General features: G+C 42.3%; 2 protein-coding genes across 13 annotated transcripts in view; one reads left to right on the top strand and one right to left on the bottom strand.

Moving 5' to 3' along the window:
* The window catches only part of mapkbp1 (mitogen-activated protein kinase binding protein 1), a 24,930-nt gene extending 18,199 nt beyond the window's left edge, over window positions 1-6,731 (top strand). Inside the window, exons 21-32 of one of the 6 annotated variants that reach the window (XR_010911016.1) lie at window positions 1-20; window positions 310-368; window positions 567-707; window positions 815-949; window positions 1,389-1,525; window positions 1,618-1,742; window positions 2,445-2,633; window positions 2,861-2,942; window positions 3,119-3,504; window positions 3,697-4,547; window positions 4,691-4,776; window positions 5,915-6,054. The exon at window positions 1-20 is cut by the window's left edge and continues 102 nt beyond it. Coding sequence is in view for 5 of the 6 variants with exons in the window: in XM_067479563.1 (XP_067335664.1) it covers window positions 1-20; window positions 310-368; window positions 567-707; window positions 815-949; window positions 1,389-1,525; window positions 1,618-1,742; window positions 2,445-2,633; window positions 2,861-2,942; window positions 3,119-3,504; window positions 3,697-4,437; window positions 4,691-4,776; window positions 5,915-6,157 (2,344 nt within the window). In the remaining variant the exon portion in view is untranslated. Of the gene's footprint in view, window positions 21-309; window positions 369-566; window positions 708-814; window positions 950-1,388; window positions 1,526-1,617; window positions 1,743-2,444; window positions 2,634-2,860; window positions 2,943-3,118; window positions 3,505-3,696; window positions 4,548-4,690; window positions 4,777-5,914 lie in introns of all 6 variants that reach the window. The other 5 variants (XM_067479564.1, XM_067479565.1, XM_067479563.1 and 2 more) reach the window with 5 other exon arrangements.
* LOC137101311 (putative leucine-rich repeat-containing protein DDB_G0290503) lies at window positions 2,250-20,325 on the bottom strand. 7 transcript variants are annotated; one of them, XR_010911018.1, is made up of 23 exons: window positions 19,092-20,325; window positions 18,923-19,006; window positions 18,731-18,814; window positions 18,532-18,594; window positions 17,897-18,016; window positions 16,295-16,363; window positions 16,123-16,179; window positions 15,726-15,788; window positions 15,495-15,575; window positions 15,305-15,379; window positions 15,138-15,200; window positions 14,361-14,426; window positions 14,226-14,288; window positions 14,047-14,109; window positions 13,911-13,973; window positions 13,418-13,480; window positions 9,069-9,152; window positions 8,356-8,418; window positions 8,118-8,246; window positions 7,309-7,610; window positions 6,764-6,845; window positions 2,558-2,655; window positions 2,250-2,291 (listed from the first exon to the last, which is right to left on the bottom strand). XR_010911018.1 is itself a non-coding variant. In XM_067479578.1 (21 exons), exons 1-20 carry the CDS (start codon window positions 19,522-19,524, stop codon window positions 7,330-7,332), a joined length of 2,067 nt encoding a protein of 688 aa, XP_067335679.1. In that variant the 5' UTR covers window positions 19,525-20,325; the 3' UTR covers window positions 6,723-6,845; window positions 7,309-7,329. The 7 variants fall into 7 exon arrangements, 2 of the variants coding, with proteins under 2 accessions (XP_067335679.1, XP_067335678.1); XR_010911017.1 differs by having other exon boundaries at window positions 6,764-7,610; XR_010911019.1 differs by having other exon boundaries at window positions 6,764-7,610; window positions 14,361-14,423.

Here is a 20,325-nt window from a genome sequence, read left to right as displayed (position 1 = left end):
AAGGCTGGAGGAGGAGACAGGTCTGTTAGCTACAGTTTCCTATAAAAATCTAATAAAACAGAGCAGGAACACTTGCACAAACAAATTATCTGTCAACACTTCTCAAGAACAAAGAGCAAAACAAAGGTTGGAGTGGTTTCTGCTGTAACATGGGATATAAATAAATATCTCACATGAAGAAGTTACACTAAATACTGAACGATGTGTTTTACAGCTGATTCAAAACTTTGATAATTAAATACTAATGGTTCAGGGAAAAAAGGACCAAATGAAAGTTTGTCTAAAATGGGTGTCTTTGATTTCCCACAGATGTGTGCGAGGACAAGTACGACTCTTTGGACTCTCAGTACTACAGAGACGGCATGAAGGTCAGTGGAAGAGACCTTTAGCTGTCTTTCCACTGCTGTCTTGAGTTTTGTTGCAGAATATGAATTTTCTTTTCAATGAATGAGGATTGAATTAAAGTAGATCCTAATGTTACAAGGATTAGAATTTTGAACTGAGATCTAAGGAGGGAAAAACAGATTCATACTTCTCTGTAGTTACGAGTCGATTGAACTCTCCAGCAGGTTTTAGGTGGTCGACTCCCCCGCCGTCGCTGGTCAAGGAGAATGGGTACCGCTGACGGCGTCTTAATGGTGAAGTCCATGTTGGATCTGAGGCTGCTGGACTCTTACTGCCCTGAGAGACACGAGGAGCAGGAGGAGGTCTCGATCCTAACAAATCCTATATAGCGCACGCCATTTAAAAAATAAACAATGTTTCCTCCATGATGTTAAAGAAGTGCTAAAATGACACTTTACCACGTCTAAAGGTGAACACCCACACCAGTGATGTCAATCCGTCCCTCTGCAGCCCGAGGAGGCAAAGTCAGGCTATGGAGGCAAGGGTTCACAGGACCAATCAGGAGCTGGGGAGCACCATCAGTCTGCAGGTCACAACTGCATGGGTGAGTGCCGAACCAAGAAAACTAGATAAAAAGTTCACTGGCTCTGCTACATAGAGATTTTACATCTACAGTTCTCCTCAGTGAGTGGGACATGCTCAGGTGTTATCACATGAAAACAGGTGGACTTGTTCTGCCTTTGTTGGACAGACCAACAAATAGGGAACAGGTAATAGAGACATGCTGCTAACGTCTTTAGCTGGATTCAAACCAAGGATGCTGTGGCCATCTGGCTGTAACTTAGCCAATCACCTATGCGGGTCTCTGACACGTTAGAGCCATTGTAGGTCCAGTGTCAGGCGTTTGGGAGAATCCAGTCACTGGAGGACACCATGAGACACATTCAAAGACTCCTCAAAAACCCAGTGACTCAATTTAACAGTAGGACATTATTCCAAGGTGAAGAATAAACATTAAAGGTACGTTATTTGCCTCTGTCCAGGTGGACGATCAGGTGGACGATGAGTTAAGGACCAGTCAGAGGCCAGACTTCATCCTGCTGTCCAATCCTACCCCAGACAGAGAGGTTCCAGTGCTGTATCCTGACCAATGGGAGGAGAGAGTGAGCCTGGCAGGCAGGTAGGATAGTGTCTTTCTGGTGCCCGGATTTATTAGCTGTGGATGGGATTTCTTTTCACTTGTCCCGTCCTCTGGAACCCCCCTCTTGTCAGTGAGTTCCAGGTGAAGGAGGTGTGTCCTGCTGCAGGTGGACGACGGGACAAACCCAGTCCAGACAGCGGCTGCTCACTGGGATTCAGCTCAACATTGTCCAGTCCAAACAGACCTGCAGGAGATGGTAAGGCAGATATTTGACAAATACAGAGATACAAAAAGACACATTGATGCAGAGAAAGAGGGGGGGAGACTTGCAGAAGACAGTAGGTACATCCCAGTTCTTATAGGCACAGCTGTTTCCCTCACTCCCGTCTTTTCCTTGCGTCTTAGCTCCTCCCATTAAAGACATACAAAGGGGTGCAAGGAAAAGACGTGAGGAGAGAGGAACCAGGACACCAAGGATATGAGACATCCTTTGCTCTGAACCATCATCTTCAGGGACGCTGACAGAGGCTCAGCTGGATCAACTGTCAGACTGTAGATTTACTGTGTTAGAGACACTGTCCAAATAATACTGAGCAGTTAACACAATCTGCACAGAACATCTGTAAATGAAAAAACTAAAACAAACTACAGTCAGACTGACCTTCCTGTCCAAAACATGACTGACAATGTCCCACAGGAAGAGGAAAAGTCTCTTTTAAGGATTTAGGGTTGATGGATCCGATCTACAGTTAACACAGAGCAGTACCACAACAGCTTCTGCTCTGAGCGAAGATCTGTTGGAGACCTGTGATGTACCAAAGCAGACAAAAAAAAGAGAGACAGAAAGATAAAAGGGAGAGGCATAAATATAGAAAAACAGAAAGTAAAAAATTAGCAGGAAGTAAAGGACAAAGAAGGAACAGTTCCATTTGGTAAGTGTTCTCTGATCTCATCATAGACTCTGAGACCACAGAGCCTCTCAGTGGTGACGGAAACTCCTCTGAGATGGAGGAGGAAGAGGAAGAGGAGGGAGGAACGGGGGGGTGCATAGGGGAGGCTGAGATGTCTCACCTGGTTCCTCAGACTCCAGACCAAGAGGCTTTCCTGAAGGAGCACTTTGTCACGCTGGCTGACCTCTCTGCCTCAGGTACAGTCAGCAGATAAACACACTGACACCACAGAGTCCAAACACATCCAGGGAAAAGACAAAAGACAATTGACCAGTTGTACAGACACAGGGACAAATTTCCAGAGAGGCAGCAACACTGCAACAGACAAACTGCTGCAAGAGTTTAAAAACCACCATAAAGAATCAATTTAATTATTCACTGTGTGTGTGTGTGTGTGTGTGTGTGTGTGTGTGTGTGTGGACAGGGAGTCCGAGCAGAGTTTCTCACAGCTCCAGTGAGAGTCTCAGCATTTCGTCAAGGTTCCTGTCCCTGAATTCAGCTGGAAGGTAAAATATCAGTCACCCCTTCACTTTCCAATTACAGTTTATTACTCAGGTCCTCGTGTCCTGACTTGGGTAAACCGGGACAGTATTTCTGTCCACAGTCCTTCAGGTTCTTCTGTATTTATGTCCTGTCAGAGGTGGTAGTTCTCATATTTTCTGCTGTTCCTCCCTTTTCTCAGTCGGGCAGTGGTTCCTCTTCCAACTCGGACCAGCGGCGGAGGAGGAGGAGCAGGAGACATGAAGGCTCATCCTTTGGTCTCTGAGGTCCGTCCTCTGATGGAGCAAAACTTGACCCAGAACCAGAAGGTATCATGGAACCAGGAACAGACGAAGCCTACTCAGGTCGGGAACCAGATCAACCAGGTAATAGATGAGCACCAGACTCAAGTTTACAAAGAGGAGACCTCCAAGCAGACATACTATTCCTCCCCACTGAAGAAGAAGGTCCAAACCACTACAGAGTCCAGGACGAACATAGGCCCGACAGCCCGAACCACTGGCTCCCATATGAGCTCTTCTGGACTACGGAAGGCCCAGTCAGTCCACAGCCTGCTGACTGAAACAGGTAACATCCCAAGAGACAAAACCATAAAAAGAAAATGTTAGGACATGACATGGACTTTAAAGTTCTCTAAGGCATAAACTTGACTGTTCTTGAAGAACACTAGACTTTCCAGAATGATAAAAAATAAGACTCACTAGACTCAATGATCCATGGTGAAGCCTTAGACTTGATGCTCTCTCTGTCCTTTCATAGGCGACCCCTCTGTCTCCCTGCCAGCCTCTCGTCAATCCAGAGAGGTCCCCCTTCCGCTGCTCCTCCCCCTGCCACGTCCCACCACCCTCCCTTCCTCCCCCAGATGTCCTCCCTCATCCTGTTCCCTGCCCCCTCAGAAACCCAGCCCTGCCTCCCCTCGGTCCCTCCAGCAGGAAAAGGCCAGTGTCTCTTCAGCTGTAGCCAACACTCCATCTGCTGCTACCCTGCAGAGAAAGTCTTCATCCTCCAACTCGACTTCATCAGTGTCCCGCTCTTACATGAGTCCCACTGCCAGCTCCATGGCCAAAATGTCCCGTTCTGTCTCTGTGGGTGATGGCCTCAACATCCCTGAACCTGCAGAGGATGCATCAGTGACATCGGCATCATCCTTGGTCACCTCCTCTTCTCAGATCAAAGAGACTCCACTTCCAATTGTTGCCATCGTGCCCTCCAACACAGCTCTTGCTACGTCCCCCTATGCTGCAGTCATGCCTGTCGTCGCCTCGTCTCTTAGTAACCTGGCAGCGCCTCCCCCCCGCAGTCTCCAGGCTCGTGTCCCTGGGAGTAACAGACCACTACCTGACAAACCCTCCCTTGCCTCCTTCTCACCTTCCTCCAAGACCAGTGCTGCCACCACCTCCTTGTCTTGGCCTCCTCCGGTCTCCGTTTTCCCCCTGACTCCGCTACAGCAGGATGCCCAGACTACTGCAGGCAGTGATATGGAACAGAGGGGTGAAGCAGGTTTGGACTCTCATTCTTCTCCTCTTTCCTTCATCCTGTCATGTCTACATCTGTGCTCAGGCTCTTCCCCTTGTCCTCCTCTTCATATCTGCACTCCTCCTCCTCAAGGGGTGAGATGTTTGTCTCTTCTTTGTTTAATGTCCTTGTCAACATTTCACTTTTGGTGCAGATATGTGACAAAAAATCTCGACTGAGCCTGATCTCTCAGGTCCTGGTTACTTCCTTTACCCTGTGCTTCTTGCTTCTTCTGCAGACCAGCCAATCAGTGTGGAGATTTGCAGAGCTCTGACCAGTGAGTTGCAGAGCTGCTTTAAGAGAGCAACACATCTGTACAGGAAGGTTAGTATTAGAGGCTATGTTGATGGAATGTGATGATGTTAAACATTAAGTAATTGTCTCGACTGCACAATTGCTTGTGCCTGGGTCAAAACTGACAACGTGAAAGAAGTTTGTTAGAAATCTTCAAATCTGCAAATTAAAAATAAATGAAAAAGTCACTTTTGCTTTTTCGTTGTCTTTGACATGACACTCAAAATTGAGCTCTGGTGGATTTTGTTTCCACGGCTCATCCTTGAGATGTTTCTACTACTTGATTGGACATGATTTGGAAAAGTATACACCTGTCTATATAAAGGTCTCAGTGCATGTCAAGTGCACAAACCAAGCCATGAAGTCCAAGGAAATGTCTGTAGATCTCCGACACATGACTGTATCGAGGTGGAACCAACAAGCCGGTCATATTGAGAGAGGGGCTCACCACCTGGCCAATACCATCCAATGCTGTGGGGAAGTTTTTCAGCAGCAGGAACTGGGAGATTAGTCAGGATCAAGGGACAGATGAATGCAGCAATGTACAGAGACAACCTTGATGAAATCCAGAGGTAGGTTAGGGTCTAAACTCAGGCCACATCAGGTGAAGAAGGGAGGAAACGTGAGTCCTGTATGAGACTAGTTCAAATCAACGGTGAAACCAATGAACTAAAAGATGAAACGTCCGACTAATTATTTCAGCTAATAGTCTGTAGCTTCACACACAAGTTCAGACTAATCTTAATTCTTAAGATTATTTTAAAAATGTTTAATATTTGCGACTGACATTTGCAACAACAAGAGTTATATAAAGTAACTAGAACTTTACCTGAAGTTATTTTACTTCCATATTCCTGTGTACACTCCACAGTTCATGTGGTCCACGCTTCTCCATCCAGGATCTCACCCCTAAATCTGGCAACTTTACGCTCAACTAAAAACTCTAAAACTAAATGGAAAATCAGATTGAATCTTAAAATATCCAAGTAAAAATTTGAAAAGCTATATTAACCTTGCAGCAGAGTAACAGTACTGTAATATTGTTAAAAGAAGGAGCCTGAGCTGACCTCACCAAAGCCAGTGAGAAAGATTATTGATCGATCTCATTAGTGATCAGACTTTACCCACAGTCCACAGGGGCTCACCTGTATTCCTGCTTCTCCTCCAGGTAAGTGGCTCCTCTCCTAATGACTCCGCCCCCGACCAGCAGCAGATGGCTGTAGTCCTATCGGAGGCTTTCCAGGCCATGAGGGCGGAGATTGACTGCCTGCCACTCAGCGCACCAAGCATGCTGGGAGTAAACGGGGGATTGGGAGGAGTGGGGGAAGTGAAGACTGCCGCTCTGCTGGAGGAGTACTCTCTGCTGCTGCTGCAGGCCGTGCACAGGAGGGTCAATACCCACCCCCACTGAGTTCCTGCTGCAGAGCAGGATCAGTACGATCCTGATCATCCTCCTCTTCATCTCCTCACCCTCTCCCTCCTCCACAACCTTCTTGTCCTTTGTTCTCTTTCCTCTCTATCTTTTCACTGTCTTCCTCCCTCTGTATTCTTAGTGTCTTTTGCCTCCTCCTCGTCTTCACAGATGAAGGATATGAAGCCATTTGATTTTTATTCCTTTTTATGCAACATATCTTCTCGTCTTAAGGTGTTTTTTAAAGAAACTGAAGCAAATCAGAAACAAAAGAGGTCCGATTTGTGGGCGTTTGGGCTTCTTTCATTCCCTCAAGTGTCCCGTCAATCTGAAGGATTATTGATCGCTGATCATTGGTGCAGGACTTTAAAATAGCAATATGAGACTTTTGTTTCTTTAGTTTGATGTGGAACCCTTAAACTCCTGTTGGGAGACTACAGAACACTAACTGCAGAGGGACGCTGTGTTTCTAATATCAAGCAGCTGAAGTTGTTTCTTACTTTTCAATAGCAATGAGCTTGTACATTTTGATAACTGTTACTACACAAACACAAACAAAAAGGTCAACGTTAATTATGTCAAATTTAATAAAAGTTTGAGACTCACGTGTTTAAATGAAGCATCTCAGTTGTTTGTACTGCGCTGAAGAATAAATCCACCTGCTGAGACGTGAGCCTGGGTTGCTCAGCTAAAAGCACATTTACAGCTCATTTCTCCTACCTCCTACTTCACTACACGTCAGAGGAAATACTGTCCTTTTTACTGAACAACTGATATGTGACAGAATAACGTAATTTCATTGAAAACATTTGATAAATAAATGAAGTTTGATTCATTGTTGGAGACAAAACAAACTAAATAATAAAGTAGCTTCAACTCAAACAGCTCCAAGATAACATGCTGTAAACACAGGACTTCTGTATATTAAAGTAAAGGTACTTAAGAAAACTATTAGAATGTACTCTTCTGTAGAGAATTTAGAGGAGGACTGGGGATCTGAGGACTCAGATCATCATTTCTGTGTTAGAACATCATCTCCATCCAGATAGAAGCTACAGGAAATAACTAAAAAAAATAAAAAATCTAAATAAAAGTCCAGTATAAATGAAAGCTACAACAATAGTTTGTTGTAGAGGATGTCTAACTCGTACCCTAATCTGTGGACTCTCCAATCAGAGCGGGAAAAGCAGGAATCCAGAGAAGACACTGAAGTTTCTGGAGTCGTCATACAGCCGGTAGCTGGCCGGCAGACGGAGATGGACTCCGTCTCCCTCCTCCAGTTGTAGAGCCACGCTGTTAGACGTGGAGGCATAGCCGCCGTGGTTGTTCAGGTCCAGGTTGAAGATGATTGGTTGGTTGTTCCTGTACAGGTACAGACCCATGTACCCTTTGAGGTAATCTGCAGCTGTGAAGCTGAAGTAGTAAATTCCTCTCATAGGAGCTGTGAACACACCTGAAGCGTGTGCGCACACGCACGCACACACACACACACACACACACACACACACACCAATTAACTGTTTACTGAAGCCCAAGTTTCCAGAAATTGTACTGCAGTATTTCTATTTTAGGCTGCTTTTAGTCCATTACTTCTTCAGCTGATGATTACTAATAACTAATGGTTAATGATTATGTGTTAACCATTGGTCAGTACATAAACTGGTTAAAATCTGTGCTGTTGCTCTGTGACTTTCATTGGCTACATTTGTTAGCCATAATTTTAGAAGTTTGTTAATTAATCAGGAATAAACTTAAATTTATGTTACGAACAGCATCAAATATATATAAATATTTTAATTAGCATGTGGCTGAATGTTCAGCTCATGCTCTGACCTTCATCAGTAAACTACTCACCGCTCGACTGTGCGGCGAGTAGGCTGAATACACTTATTTTCCCCCAGCCGTGGCTTGTTAATAAAACGCAGCATTGTGCCTTTAAGGATGAAAACTAATGTTTTACCTGCAGACTGGTTGTAGGCCTGGCCGATGTTGGTGATGGTTTTAGAGAAGATCAGAGCGGTCTCTTCATCAAACGGTCCAATGGATCCTGAATCAGTCAGCCCGGCTGAAAATGCCACCTTTAACTTGTCTGAAAGTTTGGTTTGGAGTGAAATCAATTTCAGACTGACAAGCATCAACAAAACCACTACAACACTGTCGGGTCCTCATCTACAACAATGTAGGATGTGAGTCCAAACCTGAGTCCGTGATTGTGACCTGCTGCAGATGCTTGTCGATCTCATTCAGTCTGAAGCTCACAGCTGGAAATCAGAGTTTAGACACTGATGAGAGTTGGCAGCTGATCTGATCACCTGATCAACATCAGAACTAAAACATATTGATAAAAAGTGCAGGGATGACTTGGCTTCACATGATTCTCAGTCTGAGCAACAACAGCAGCTTCACCTCATTCATGTGTTTCCTGCAGTCTGAACTTATCATTTTTGTTGTGAGCAGCTTGTGTAAGCAAAGAGGAAATAAATCTGTGAGATTCTTAGTGATGTAGGTCATGGTTCGGCCAGAGGGGGTGTGGGGGTGTGGGTTTTTAAACCACAAATCCTTTTTTTCCCCAACCCTGTCTCTGGACTCTTAACTGTGTAGTCCTGCCCAAACAGCTGAAGACCAGGCAGTCATCCTTAGTTCTAAGTGAGAACCATGACATACAGGTCCCCCCCCCACCAACTCAAAACTGGTTTCCACTAACACTGAACAGAACAGTCAGTCCACCTTTAACATCTGGCTGAGACACTTCACTTCATCAAAAACACCGGACGTATTTATGTTGTTGAGGAAAAGGCCAGAAACCTTCGGTTCCCTCTGAGCTGTGACCATTCGCTAAGAGGCTGAACACACCTAATAAAGCAAACAGAGACAGAGCAGATGCATGGACGTGATCTTTAACTAAGCTCACCTGTGCTTTGTATCCTCAGCTCGTCCACCTGCTGCTCTGTGAAGTCCAGTCTCAGAGTTACATCTTCCACCTCGGCTCCTCGGGCTGAAATCATTGTGTAACTTATTAACAGCTGATTGGAGGAGCATCAGCCATGTTAGTTCTTTTTCTCTGTCTAAGTTAGCATCATCTTTCAAATCAGACGAGGCCTGTTTTTAATAATCACCTTCAGTTAAAGAATATCATCAAATAAAAAAAATAAATAAAATAAAAATCACTGTTTTTTGAAGTCTGCAGATGCTTGTAGTTTGGAAATCTTTTAATGTGACTTAATTTTTTGGCCAATTTGGCTGCTACACAGACGCACACCGTGATTACTGTAACTTCCATTACCAATATTCACCTTGTAAGTTCACATTCACAATTAGAGTCTTCTTTTTTTCTTCTTTTTTTTAGAGCCCTGCTGCTGTAGGACTTAATGTACACTTTGAACCACACACTTAGTACTTCAGCATAAGTAGAGAATACTAATTGTTGTGGAATACTTGTTAAAAGGAAGAACTTTTAGTTATTCATTCATTAATTCCATCACCCTTCATTCAACCAGATAAAAACTTATTGAGATTGACCTGGCCAAGAGGTCAGCAGCACTTTCCATAACATTAATACAGTTTTAAGTAGATATTGCAAACAATAAGTTACAACAAACAATAATTTAGTTATTGCATACAGTTTGTTATTACAAAGTGCAGAGGATGAGGACAAGGTAAAAATTTAAAAACACAAGCGCTGTCCAGTGGATTCTCGTTGTTTAATTAGGAATGAATGGAAGGCTTCAAGTGAAATGAGTTCTGATATCTTTAACTCTGGGGGCAGAGGGGGCAGTAAAACTAAATGCTCGCTTGCCTAATTCGTTCCGAACACGAGGAACAGTGAGTCTAGAAATGTCTCATGAACGTAAATCATAATGGCTTTTAGTTATTTGCAGAAGGGAGCATACATTTAACCGAACCAAGCCAAGAAGAGCCTTATAAATTAGCATCATCCAGTAAATATATCTTCGTATGCTCAAGGCAGGCCACTCAGACAGTTCACAGTAACGTGTTAGGTGATTACAACCTGTAATAAACCTGGAGGCATTGTGATAGACTATATTTAGAGACTCAAGACATTTGGTTGAGGCACTCATGTATAGCACATCTCCATAATCAAGCAATGGTAGAAAGGTTGCCAATACAAGACATTTATATGCTCCGAGGGAGAGGCCGGATTTTTTACGATAATAAAACCCAAGCTTTACCCTCAATTTGCGGACGACCAATATGACAAACTGTGCTACAAAAGGAAGCTCCTGATCAAGTAAAAAGCCCAGATATATGTAACTGAAAACTAGCTATCCTTTTCCCTTGTAGAGGAGACTGAACAATATTAAAAACAGACTGTAAAATCTCTAAGGCCTGGGCGAGTGAGGAAGAGCAGCATAAAAATGATACAAGATATTTGAGAGGTTTTCACACAAAACTATTAATATAAATGGAGAATAGAATGGGTCCTAAGACCAAGCCCTGCGGCACTCCTTTAGAGAATCTTAGGAAGGATGAGGTAGAACCAGCCATTTGAACAAACTGCGTTCTATTTGAAATATAGTTGATAAACCAAGTGGCAGCTTGGTCAAACAAGCCAATACGTAATAAAGATTTGATCAAAAGTGTGTGATCAACTATGTCAAATGCCTTAGAAGGATCAATCAAAAAGGCAACACAATATTTTTATAATCCAGCACCTGAATAAAATAATTTAAAACCTTTAGTGTTGCAGTAACAGTGCTGTGCTGATTTCTGAAATCAGATTGGAAATTCAATAGAATCCCGTTTGTTTCTAGAAACACCTTAAGTTGGTCACTAAATAACTTTTCAAAGAGTTTTGGCAGGACACATAACTTAGAAATTGGTCTGTATTTATCTTCTTTGGAAGGTTCACCTCCTTTTAGCAGAAGAAGTACAAACGCTGACTTCAAGACTTTGGGAATTATATTACAAATAAGGCTCGAGTTAAAGATGTTTGCAAAAACACCTATGTCATAATTAAGAAAAGCAAGCACGATCTAGTGGGATATTTAATAATAGGCTGCTTTGGACTATTAATTAATTAGCTGAGATTTAGAGAATCACAGACAGATTTTAGATTGTCTGAAGATACAGACAAAAAATCTAGGTTCAAATCACCTAGTAAGACAAGTGCATTTGAATTTAACCCAGCAACATATTTATGCAGTGAGGTGAGAGCTTCACTGCAGGCTGAAAGGGGTCCATTTATTTATTTATTTTCTATTCTTTCAGCTTATCCCGTGAGTTCAGAGTCGCCACAGCGGATCATTGTCCACGTGTTGATTTGGAACAGTTTTTAAGCTGGATGCCCTTCCTGACGCAACCCTCCCCAATTTCTACCGGGTTTGGTCCGGCACTGCACAGCTGGGGATGGGAAAGGGCTGTTAGGGGTTCAGTGTCTTGCCCAGAGACACTTAGACATATAGCTGGGACCAGGGATCAAGCCACTGATCCTGTGGTCCGTGGACGACTGCCTTACCAACCCGAGCTATGGCCACCTCCCAGGCTGAAGAGGGTCTATAACAGCCTATAATTGTGAGGAATTGATCCTTTGGGAATTAAAGTTTCAGGAAAAGAATTTCACAAGTACACTTGTTTTGGAATGCACACAGAGGATAGGAGAGTAACGTCAAATGTATTTTTTTTTTTTATATGACTACACCCCCACCTTTTCTAAGGCGATCACAACGAACGACATTGTAACCGGATATAAAAATCTTTGTCCGAGACTACTTTATTCAACCCGATTTCAGAAAACAAGACCTATGAACATTTATATTATTATTACCAAGGCCTGACCAAGCTCTGCATTCATCAGAAATACCAGTGTTTTTACACAGGGGGCCAGGGTTGGGTTGAACATTGCCTGAAAGCAAGAGTAAAAGTAGGATAAGGCATTTCCATCTAACAACAGATTTTGACATGATCTCATCATAATTTGCAAGGGAAAGGTTAATGAGAAAAGTTTGATTATAAAACATTTACTCAGAATAAAAGTACACATTAAGCGCAGCAGGTTAATATGATGAAGATGGTTTAAAACTGGCCCACAGTGGGACAACTTTATAGTAAAATTAGCGGAAAACGAGGTAGTATAAATGACATGTAAGAGAAAAAGACACTGGATTTAAAACATTTTCTAAAAAGAAAAGTTCTTCACGCCATAAGCTGTAACACAGCCCAAATGACCACCAAATCAAAAAAACTTTACAAAAATGCCTGAAGACGGCACAAGGGTTTTAAAATAAGGCATGAAATACTTGTCATCATTCAGATCAGTGCAGTATCTGTGTTTTTTTTTTGTGCTTGTTCGATACTGTTTCCATAGAGATAAAAGAGCGAGACATAGGGCGGGAAGGGCAAATGACATTTGTTTATATACAGTCATGTCAGAAATTCCTTCACCGTGAGTGGCAGAAGGCTTCAACTAACAGGTTGATATACTTGTCTATGCTTTTAGCCAAATCCTTTGAAAACCGTAAGTCTCAAACTGAGAAGCACATTTTCTGAAAACTGACAATATTCTCTACCGTTTTATTTATAATTTGTCCGTGTAAACTGAAAACAGAGAAAAGAAGAGAAAAACGGAGGAAAAAAAAAGGGTTTAAGAGCAGAAGTTAGTGCGTGAAATCATCACCACTCTGCTGGAGGAGAGCATAAATTTTCAAAAACTGCATAAAACTAAAACTGCAATTATTCAAAAACTATAAAAGATATTAAAAACATTTACTCAAAGTTTTAATGGTCTCTCTAGGCTGAAGTATGCCCTACTACTTAAAAGTGAAAGGGATCAAAATCTATTAAAAAGCGGATGGGAAGATCACATGTCCCTAATAAGCTGTACATTAATGGTGTTTGTAGCTGAAAGTAGGCTGAAGTAGTCAAGGGCCAAATATGTAGGGAAGACGGAAATCAGAAGAAAAAGCATTTCCATAAAGAGAATGCACTGTCAATGCTTCAGCAGTGAAAGGATTTTCTATGCAAAGGTGAAAAAGGGGTGAACTTGCCTTTTAAAAGTTGTGTTTCCTGTCTGTGTGGGTGTCACTGGATCATGAGGGAGAAAAGCTGTCAGATAAAGTGTATGGACACAGCTCTGAGACTGATAACATGACCTGATCAGCTGTGTTTGTTACCATGGTAATGACTGCTTTGAACCTGCTGAATCACTCACATATGCTGAAGACAGGCTGCAAAATGTGAAAAGGTCCTATTAACAAAATAAAAAACTGAGCAGTAGAAGGTTTTTTATGGTCAAACACTCACCTGTGTTTCCTGCCTTTACATCTTCCAGAAGTATCTCGCTGACATTCAGTCTAAGCTCCAGAGCTGAAGGGGAAATCATTTGATCAATATTTTCTTCTAAAACAGTGAGTCTCCAACTGCTAAACATTTAGGTATATATACTGTGTCCAACTTCACATCTCCATTAAATCAGGTGAGTAACATCAGTGATAATGAAAAATTGATAAAAAATCTGAAGTGCTCTTGGCACTTTCTATGAGCAACAACAAGACACAAACCAGTGGCTTAACTTAATGTTACAGAAATCGTTTCTATTGTAGGTGAAAAATCTGATTTTATTTTTAAAAAGTTTTTCTGTGAACTCCATGAAAGAACCAAGAGGTTAAATAGTCTACAAGGGAGTTCCTCGGGGAACCATAAAGGATCCTACATGGTTCCAGTCTGAAGAATCTCTAAACTTTAACTTTTTTCAACACATTTCTCCTGTAAGTCAACGTCTTTGACTTCACTTTACCTGAGTTGTCAGTCTTCAGATCTTCCAGATGTTTCTCGCTGACACTTAGTCGTTCGAAGAGCTCTAGAACAAGAAACGTCCTCTTCATTAGTCAATAACACTAGTGCCAGTATGTGTAAAGAAATACCTGTAGTACCTGTTGTGTTACTGTGTTGTTCTCTTAGTCTGGACTCCATCAAGAGAAGATCAGCAGACTGAACTGATACACAGAATAAATAGACAAAACAGAGGTGGACTGAGCATTAGGGTTTTGAGAGGACCTCCCAAACAAGAACCATGGTTATGAAGAAGATTCTCTTAAAGCTTCAGTGACACCTGTGTTTTCTGTCTCCAGATGTTCCAGATTTTTCTCGCTGACCCTCAGTCTAACCTTCACAGCTGGACAGGAAATTACTTGTGTAATTCATTAATCAATAACTAAATGTACCGCTGAACAGTTAAAGAAATTACCTGCAAGGTGAGTTTCCAGTTGTTCCAGATGTGTCTCAGTGGATCTCAGTCTGATCTCCAGAGCTGCTGAAAAAAAAACCCCACACCTTATTTGTTCCATTCACACATTAGGCGATGGTGAAAATACTGAGGGACATATATGGAAGTGGTGTTGTCAGTCTGCACTCCACCAGAGAAAGCTAAAGGTCCATTAAAACTCAGCAGGGTTCAATAAAAACTACACTACTGTACACTACACTACTACTATTACTATAAAAGAGTAGTTTTACAACCAGGAGGTCCTCAGGGTTCCTCAACATTTTACAGTCATTCTAAAGCTGTTTAACCTGTAAACAACGTTTGGAAATTAAAATGAATTTAGCACATTAAATGATTAGTGTCACCTGAGTTTCTGACAGTTTCTTTATGATACAATAACTCTACCGAGATAACCTCAGGTTCTTTGAAGAACTCTTATTTTCCAAACACCACCACCCACAGGGATGATTACTCTCTGCTGTACACACAAAGGAGCTCCCCAGGGAACCTCGATCCTCTGAACGTCTGCTTGATATAAAAGCTTCAGATGTCACACTCAAACAACTGTCTTCAGTTATACAGGCTGTTACCGGTGTTTTCAAGATATTTCTTCCTTATGCTCAGTCTATGTCCAATTTGAACAATCCAACAAACAAATCAATAATAAATGTCTGCTGTCATGAAAACACTCCACTAGACTGGACTCCACTAAAGACAATTTGTATAAACTTCATTAAAGGACAACCAGAAGAGTTTCACCTGAGTTCTTTGTCTTCAGAGATTCCAGTTGTTTCTCACCAACACTCAGCCTGATCAACAGCTCTGCATAGAGGAAGGTTTACTGCAGACAACAATCTGATCATGACTGTGGTTCCTCTACATTTTCAGCTCACCCACAGGTGAAGGAACAGGCTTTTGGACTGTACCATTGTTCAGTTTGATCTGCAGACTCTCAGTGGAGTTTAGTTTTCTTTCCAGCTTCATCAGTTCTGTGCTTTGTTCTGAAAACAGTGGATATTTGACTCAGTCAGATGCAGTCTGTTAGCCCTCAGCTGTCCTGCCAGTGTACAAACAGAAAACTCTGATCTAATGAGATCTGTGTCAGTGTGTTTGTACCTGTTGTATTTGTCTCCAGCTGCAGCAGTTGGGTCATCACAGTGGACAGACTGTCCTCCAAAGACGACCAGTTCCTTGCAGCTGAAGGGACAAAAACGTTTTATTAGGCTTCACTTTCTCTGTGCCTGTAGCTCATGTTTCATTAGAAGTTTAAAATTGTAGGACTTTTCCAACATTTCTGACCAGGTCAGAAAGTTTGTTTGTTTGTTTGTTTGTTTGCTTCACGTTTACCTGGGGTTTTTGTCTGCAGCTCGTCTAGGTGATGTTCACTAACCCTCAGTTTGTTGTTCAGTGCTGAAATCAATTAGACTACATAAAGTGAAATAAATTGACCCAAAACTGAAAATACTATACAACCACATATAAATGGGAAATGCATAATAAATAATAATAAATACACAACTAATGAAACAACAACAAGAAACACAGCAACTCGGTTTAGCTGTGTTAGCACCAAACTTGGGAAACTTGTGCTTGGTGGCTTGGGAAAGATACCAAACCCGGAGTTCCGCCTGGTGGTTCATGTGTGTGTGTGTGTGTGTGTGAGAACTTATAAAGTAGAAAAGTTCTACATAAATGCAGACCAGTTACCATTTACTTTGAGGAACTGGATCCAGATGTTCCTCACCTGTATTTTGTCTCTTCAGCTCGTCTAGGTGTCTGTCTGCTTCCTTTAGTTGAGTCTCTACAGAAAACAATTCCTCTCACATTTTTACACATTAACTGACTTCCCCGACCAACCGTATGATGTTGGGAAGGAAATTAACAGTAGATTTCAGAGAGACCTGTACCCACTTTACCTCGGAGCTGGTGTCTCTCTGCAGACCGGTTAAGTTTTTCCTCCAGATCGTCCAGTCGACTCTGCAGATCTGAAACACATGTTCACTGTTTACACCCACACACTTGTTTCTCTCAGTATTTGAGTTTTGTGGATAAATTTACTTTATTCAATGACAGTGACTTCGATCAAAGTGAAGAATCATCATTCAGACTAAACGAGGAACGAGGGAATCTCTGCAGTTTAGTTGTAGATTTGTTAAAGCTAATGATAACTTTTTATATTTTAAAATGTAATATTTGAATTTGTACAGTGAGGAATGACAACAGTTACCTGATACATGTAAAAAGTACAATATTTGATTATATAGAAATACAATGTATCATAAAATAGATATGTTCTAATATGGTAACAAGTACCTCAACACTGTACTAAATGCAATACTTCACAGTTTATGATTCTGTGACCTAAATTAAGAGTTTTACTGTTAAAACTGCTTCTCTGTCAGTTCATTGCTGAAATGTTTAGAGGACATTAAGGCCTGGATGGCTTTTAACTTTTTACATTTTAAAGACTTAAACACTGAGGTCATTATGTTGGGAATTAACTTATCTAGTGGGACTACCCCTGTAGACTAGGAACCCTTGGCTGAATACGCCAAATCTGACATTATTAACCTTGCGTTTAAAATGGACACTGACCTGAAGCTTGAAAGCCAGATCCGGTCTGTTGTTAAGTCTAGTTTCTTTCACTTGAGGCAGCTGGCCAGAGTCAAGCCCATTCTCACAAAGCAGCACTTTGAAACAATAATCCATTCCTTCATTACCACCCGGCTGGATTACTGCAATGCACTTTATCTTGGCATAAGTCAGTCGTCAATTTCTCGACTGCAGCTCGTCCAAAATGCTGCTGCACGTCTTTTAACCGGCACTCGAAAATATGAGGATATTTCTCCTATTTGATCTTCACTTCACTGGCTGCCTGTGCAATTTAGGATCCATTTTAAACTTCTTTTATTCGTTTTTAAATGTTTAAATGGGGCTGCCTCACTTTACTTCTCTGAGCTATTGCACCCATATGTTCCATCACGATCGCTTAGATCAGCTAACATACTGCTTCTGAGTGTACCAAAAACTAAATGTAAGCTCAGAGGAGACCAAGCTTTTGTAGTTGCTGCTCTAAAACTGTGGAAGGAGCTGCCCTTGCACATCAGACAGGCCTCATCCTTACCCGTTTTTAAATCCCTTCTTAAAACCCACTTGTTTTCATTGGCCTTTGGCCCAGGCTGAGTTGTTGACATTATTTTATCTGTTCGCTGTATTATTCTGACTGATTAATTGTTATCACACGTTTTATGCTATTGTATACTTCTTATTTTATGTTTTTAATCTGTACAGAACTTTGGTCAACCTATTTTTTTTAAAGCGCTTCACAAATAAAGTTACAAGTTACAAAACCTGATTGTCTTCACAAAGACTACTGTACCAACAAAGGGCTGTTGCCGACCAAGATGTGAAGCAGGATCCACTAACCCACATCTACGGTCCTTATAACTGCTTTCATATAGGTTGATGAGGTTCTGAGAACTGATGAAAACATGGCTCTGATTGCTCAGTTTGATCACCTTCCGTGTTTGACTTCAGTCCACCGTCCAGCTTCGATTCTTTAGACGAAATGTTGGAGGCTGTGGATGCTGCTGGGGACGCTGGTAGAGACTCAAGTGGAGACAGTGATTGAGATGCAGCTGAAATGATTTAAATCATTTTAAACAGCAGTTTCTTTTGCCTTGTCCTCGAATGCATTTTTTAAGACTGACTCGAGATTATCAAGTTGGTTTGAATTATTCAAACTTAGACTACAAGTCCTGCCTGTCAAAGTCTGAAAAGAGCCAAACAAGTCCAAACCAAGTGCCAGGTTAAGGCAACGAGTCTCAAATGCACATGTGAAAAACCCATGTCAACAGAGATAAAGTCCTACATCTGGATTATGTTCCATCTTGAGACAACTAGACCAGGTGACAAGTGATAAATTAACACAGGTAAGAAACAAATAAACACAAAAAGATTCCAAGATCAAACTGAGTTCAGAGTTTGACCCACGTTCCAAGACAAGAAAAGTAGTCAACAGTCAAAGTTTTTTTTTTTTTACTTTGTCAGATTAAGATCCATGACTTGGATCCACATCACTGCTGCTGTAGGTCCAGTTCTGAATGTAAAGTGCTACTGGTCATTATAAAGGAAATAAAGAAGTGGGTCTGACCTGAGACCTGCATCCTCAGCTCCTCCATCAGACTCTCAGAGTTGCATAGTCTTGCTGCCAGGACTGAAAACCAGCACAGAGAACACAGGATACACTGACAACACTACATTGGATATTTGGGGTTTTAGCCCCTGGATTGAACTGAACCATGTTTACAGATCTGGACATGGAAGAACTACTGCACTGTGATGACGATGACCTGCATTCTTCCTCCTCAGCTGCTCCAATGTGCTCTCACTCGCCCTCAGTCTTGTCTGCAGGAAAGGCAGCTCTGCAGCCAGAGCTGTGGAGGAACGAAATGACAGGGTTACCACGGCAACTGGACCAGTGCCCATACTGAGGCATCTGGACGGTTTGTGACTGTGAAGGCTTTTTTCTGACTCTGTCTCACCCGTGTTCTTCTTCTTCAGGTCATCCACTTTGCTTTCACTGAGGTTCAGTCTGGACCCCAGAGACCACAGTTCAGCTGCTTGAGCTGAGACACAAACAAACAGTTCAGACCAGATTGAAACAAGATCCTCAGGCTCAATCACATCCTGTCACATACAGACCCCACCCACCTCTGCTCTGCTCCTCCAGCTGCTCCACCTTCATCCTCAGGTCAGAGTTCAGCTCGGTCAGCAGCCTCCTGTCAGCCTCAGTCCTCTCCATCGCCTCCCTCTGCTGGACCACAGCCTCCTCCAGCCCATCCAGGCTTCGTCCCTGCCTCTCGGCCTCTGCCTCTCGGTCCCTCAACCGGCTCTCCAAGCTCCGCAGGGTCTGACGCCGCTCCACCTCCTCCGCCTTCAGGCTCAGGACCAGCTCGTTTAACCCCTGCAGCTCGTCCCAGAGGACGGGGAGCCCCGGAGGGGCACCCAGCCCTATCAAGGCATCCTCCACTTTCCCCTGACTGACTTGTGGAGACAAAGAGAGGAAGAGCAGCAGAAAGCGAGCAGCTGACTTCATACTGGACTCAAAACCTGCTGCTACACCAGAGTCCAGCAGCTTATGCATGAACACTAATCTGAGCGAGAGCAGCAGGAAAAACTGTTTCCTCCCATCTGGACATGAGCAGTTACTCAGTGACTGTCCAAACAAACATGAAGGTTTACTCTGGGACTTTGAAAATAAAGAGAAACCGAAGAAATCCAGTCAGTTTGAATAAAAACCTAAGATTAAATCTTCAAATGTGTTTAAGGAAACATTTTGCAAATGTTTGGTCGTCCTCATTCAAAGTACAAACTCACGTGTTAGAATTGGAGTGTGCCTTTTGTTTTTTTTTTACCTAAAACAAATGATCTGATTTAGCTGACACGCTAATCTGCAACTCACAGAACAAAGCCCTCAGTGATCAGCTCACATGCACACTCACGTGCACAGTAGCCACTCCAAGGATTGTTTGTTTCAACTTTAATCTGCTTCAGCTCTGTGGGGAACAGGCATGTGGACGTGGACTTTGGAAAAAACGATCACTTCAGAAAATGAATCAGTACTGGATTTCTGGATTCTGGATTCCTGCAGTTTTCATTAAAGAGGAAAGTTCATTTAGACTGTGCTGAAGCAGCTGAGAGTTCAGCAAAGTGCCTCTCATCAGTATCTGACCCATAGTGTGTGCGCGCACACTGTCTACTTTTTACACGTTCTCCTGTTTCACGGCCATTATCACAGTTTTAACTCTTTATAGCATTTTGTTTTTGCTTGTGCAGTTTAACTTTCTGTAAATATAAATTTTCTTTATACGTCTCATCTACATTAACTATTGTATTGTGCAAATATTTTACTGTGTCTTAAATTGTCATTTCTTATTTTTACCTC

The sequence above is a fragment of the Channa argus genome, chromosome 16 (assembly GCF_033026475.1).
Source record: "Channa argus isolate prfri chromosome 16, Channa argus male v1.0, whole genome shotgun sequence".
Taxonomy (NCBI): Eukaryota; Metazoa; Chordata; class Actinopteri; order Anabantiformes; family Channidae; genus Channa; species Channa argus.
This window is presented reverse-complemented; position numbering and strand designations above follow the sequence as displayed.

Coding starts and splice junctions, on each gene's coding strand:
- LOC137101311 (XM_067479577.1), bottom strand. CDS start 19,524: ATGCATAAGCTGCTGGACTCTGGTGTAGCAGCAGGTTTTGAGTCCAGT. Junction 19,007..19,091: donor GCTGGAGGAGCAGAGCAGAG/GTGGGTGGGGTC, acceptor TTTGTGTCTCAG/CTCAAGCAGCTGAACTGTGG. Junction 9,153..13,417: donor TGTAAAGGCAGGAAACACAG/GTGAGTGTTTGA, acceptor CAATGATTTCAG/CCCGAGGAGCCGAGGTGGAA.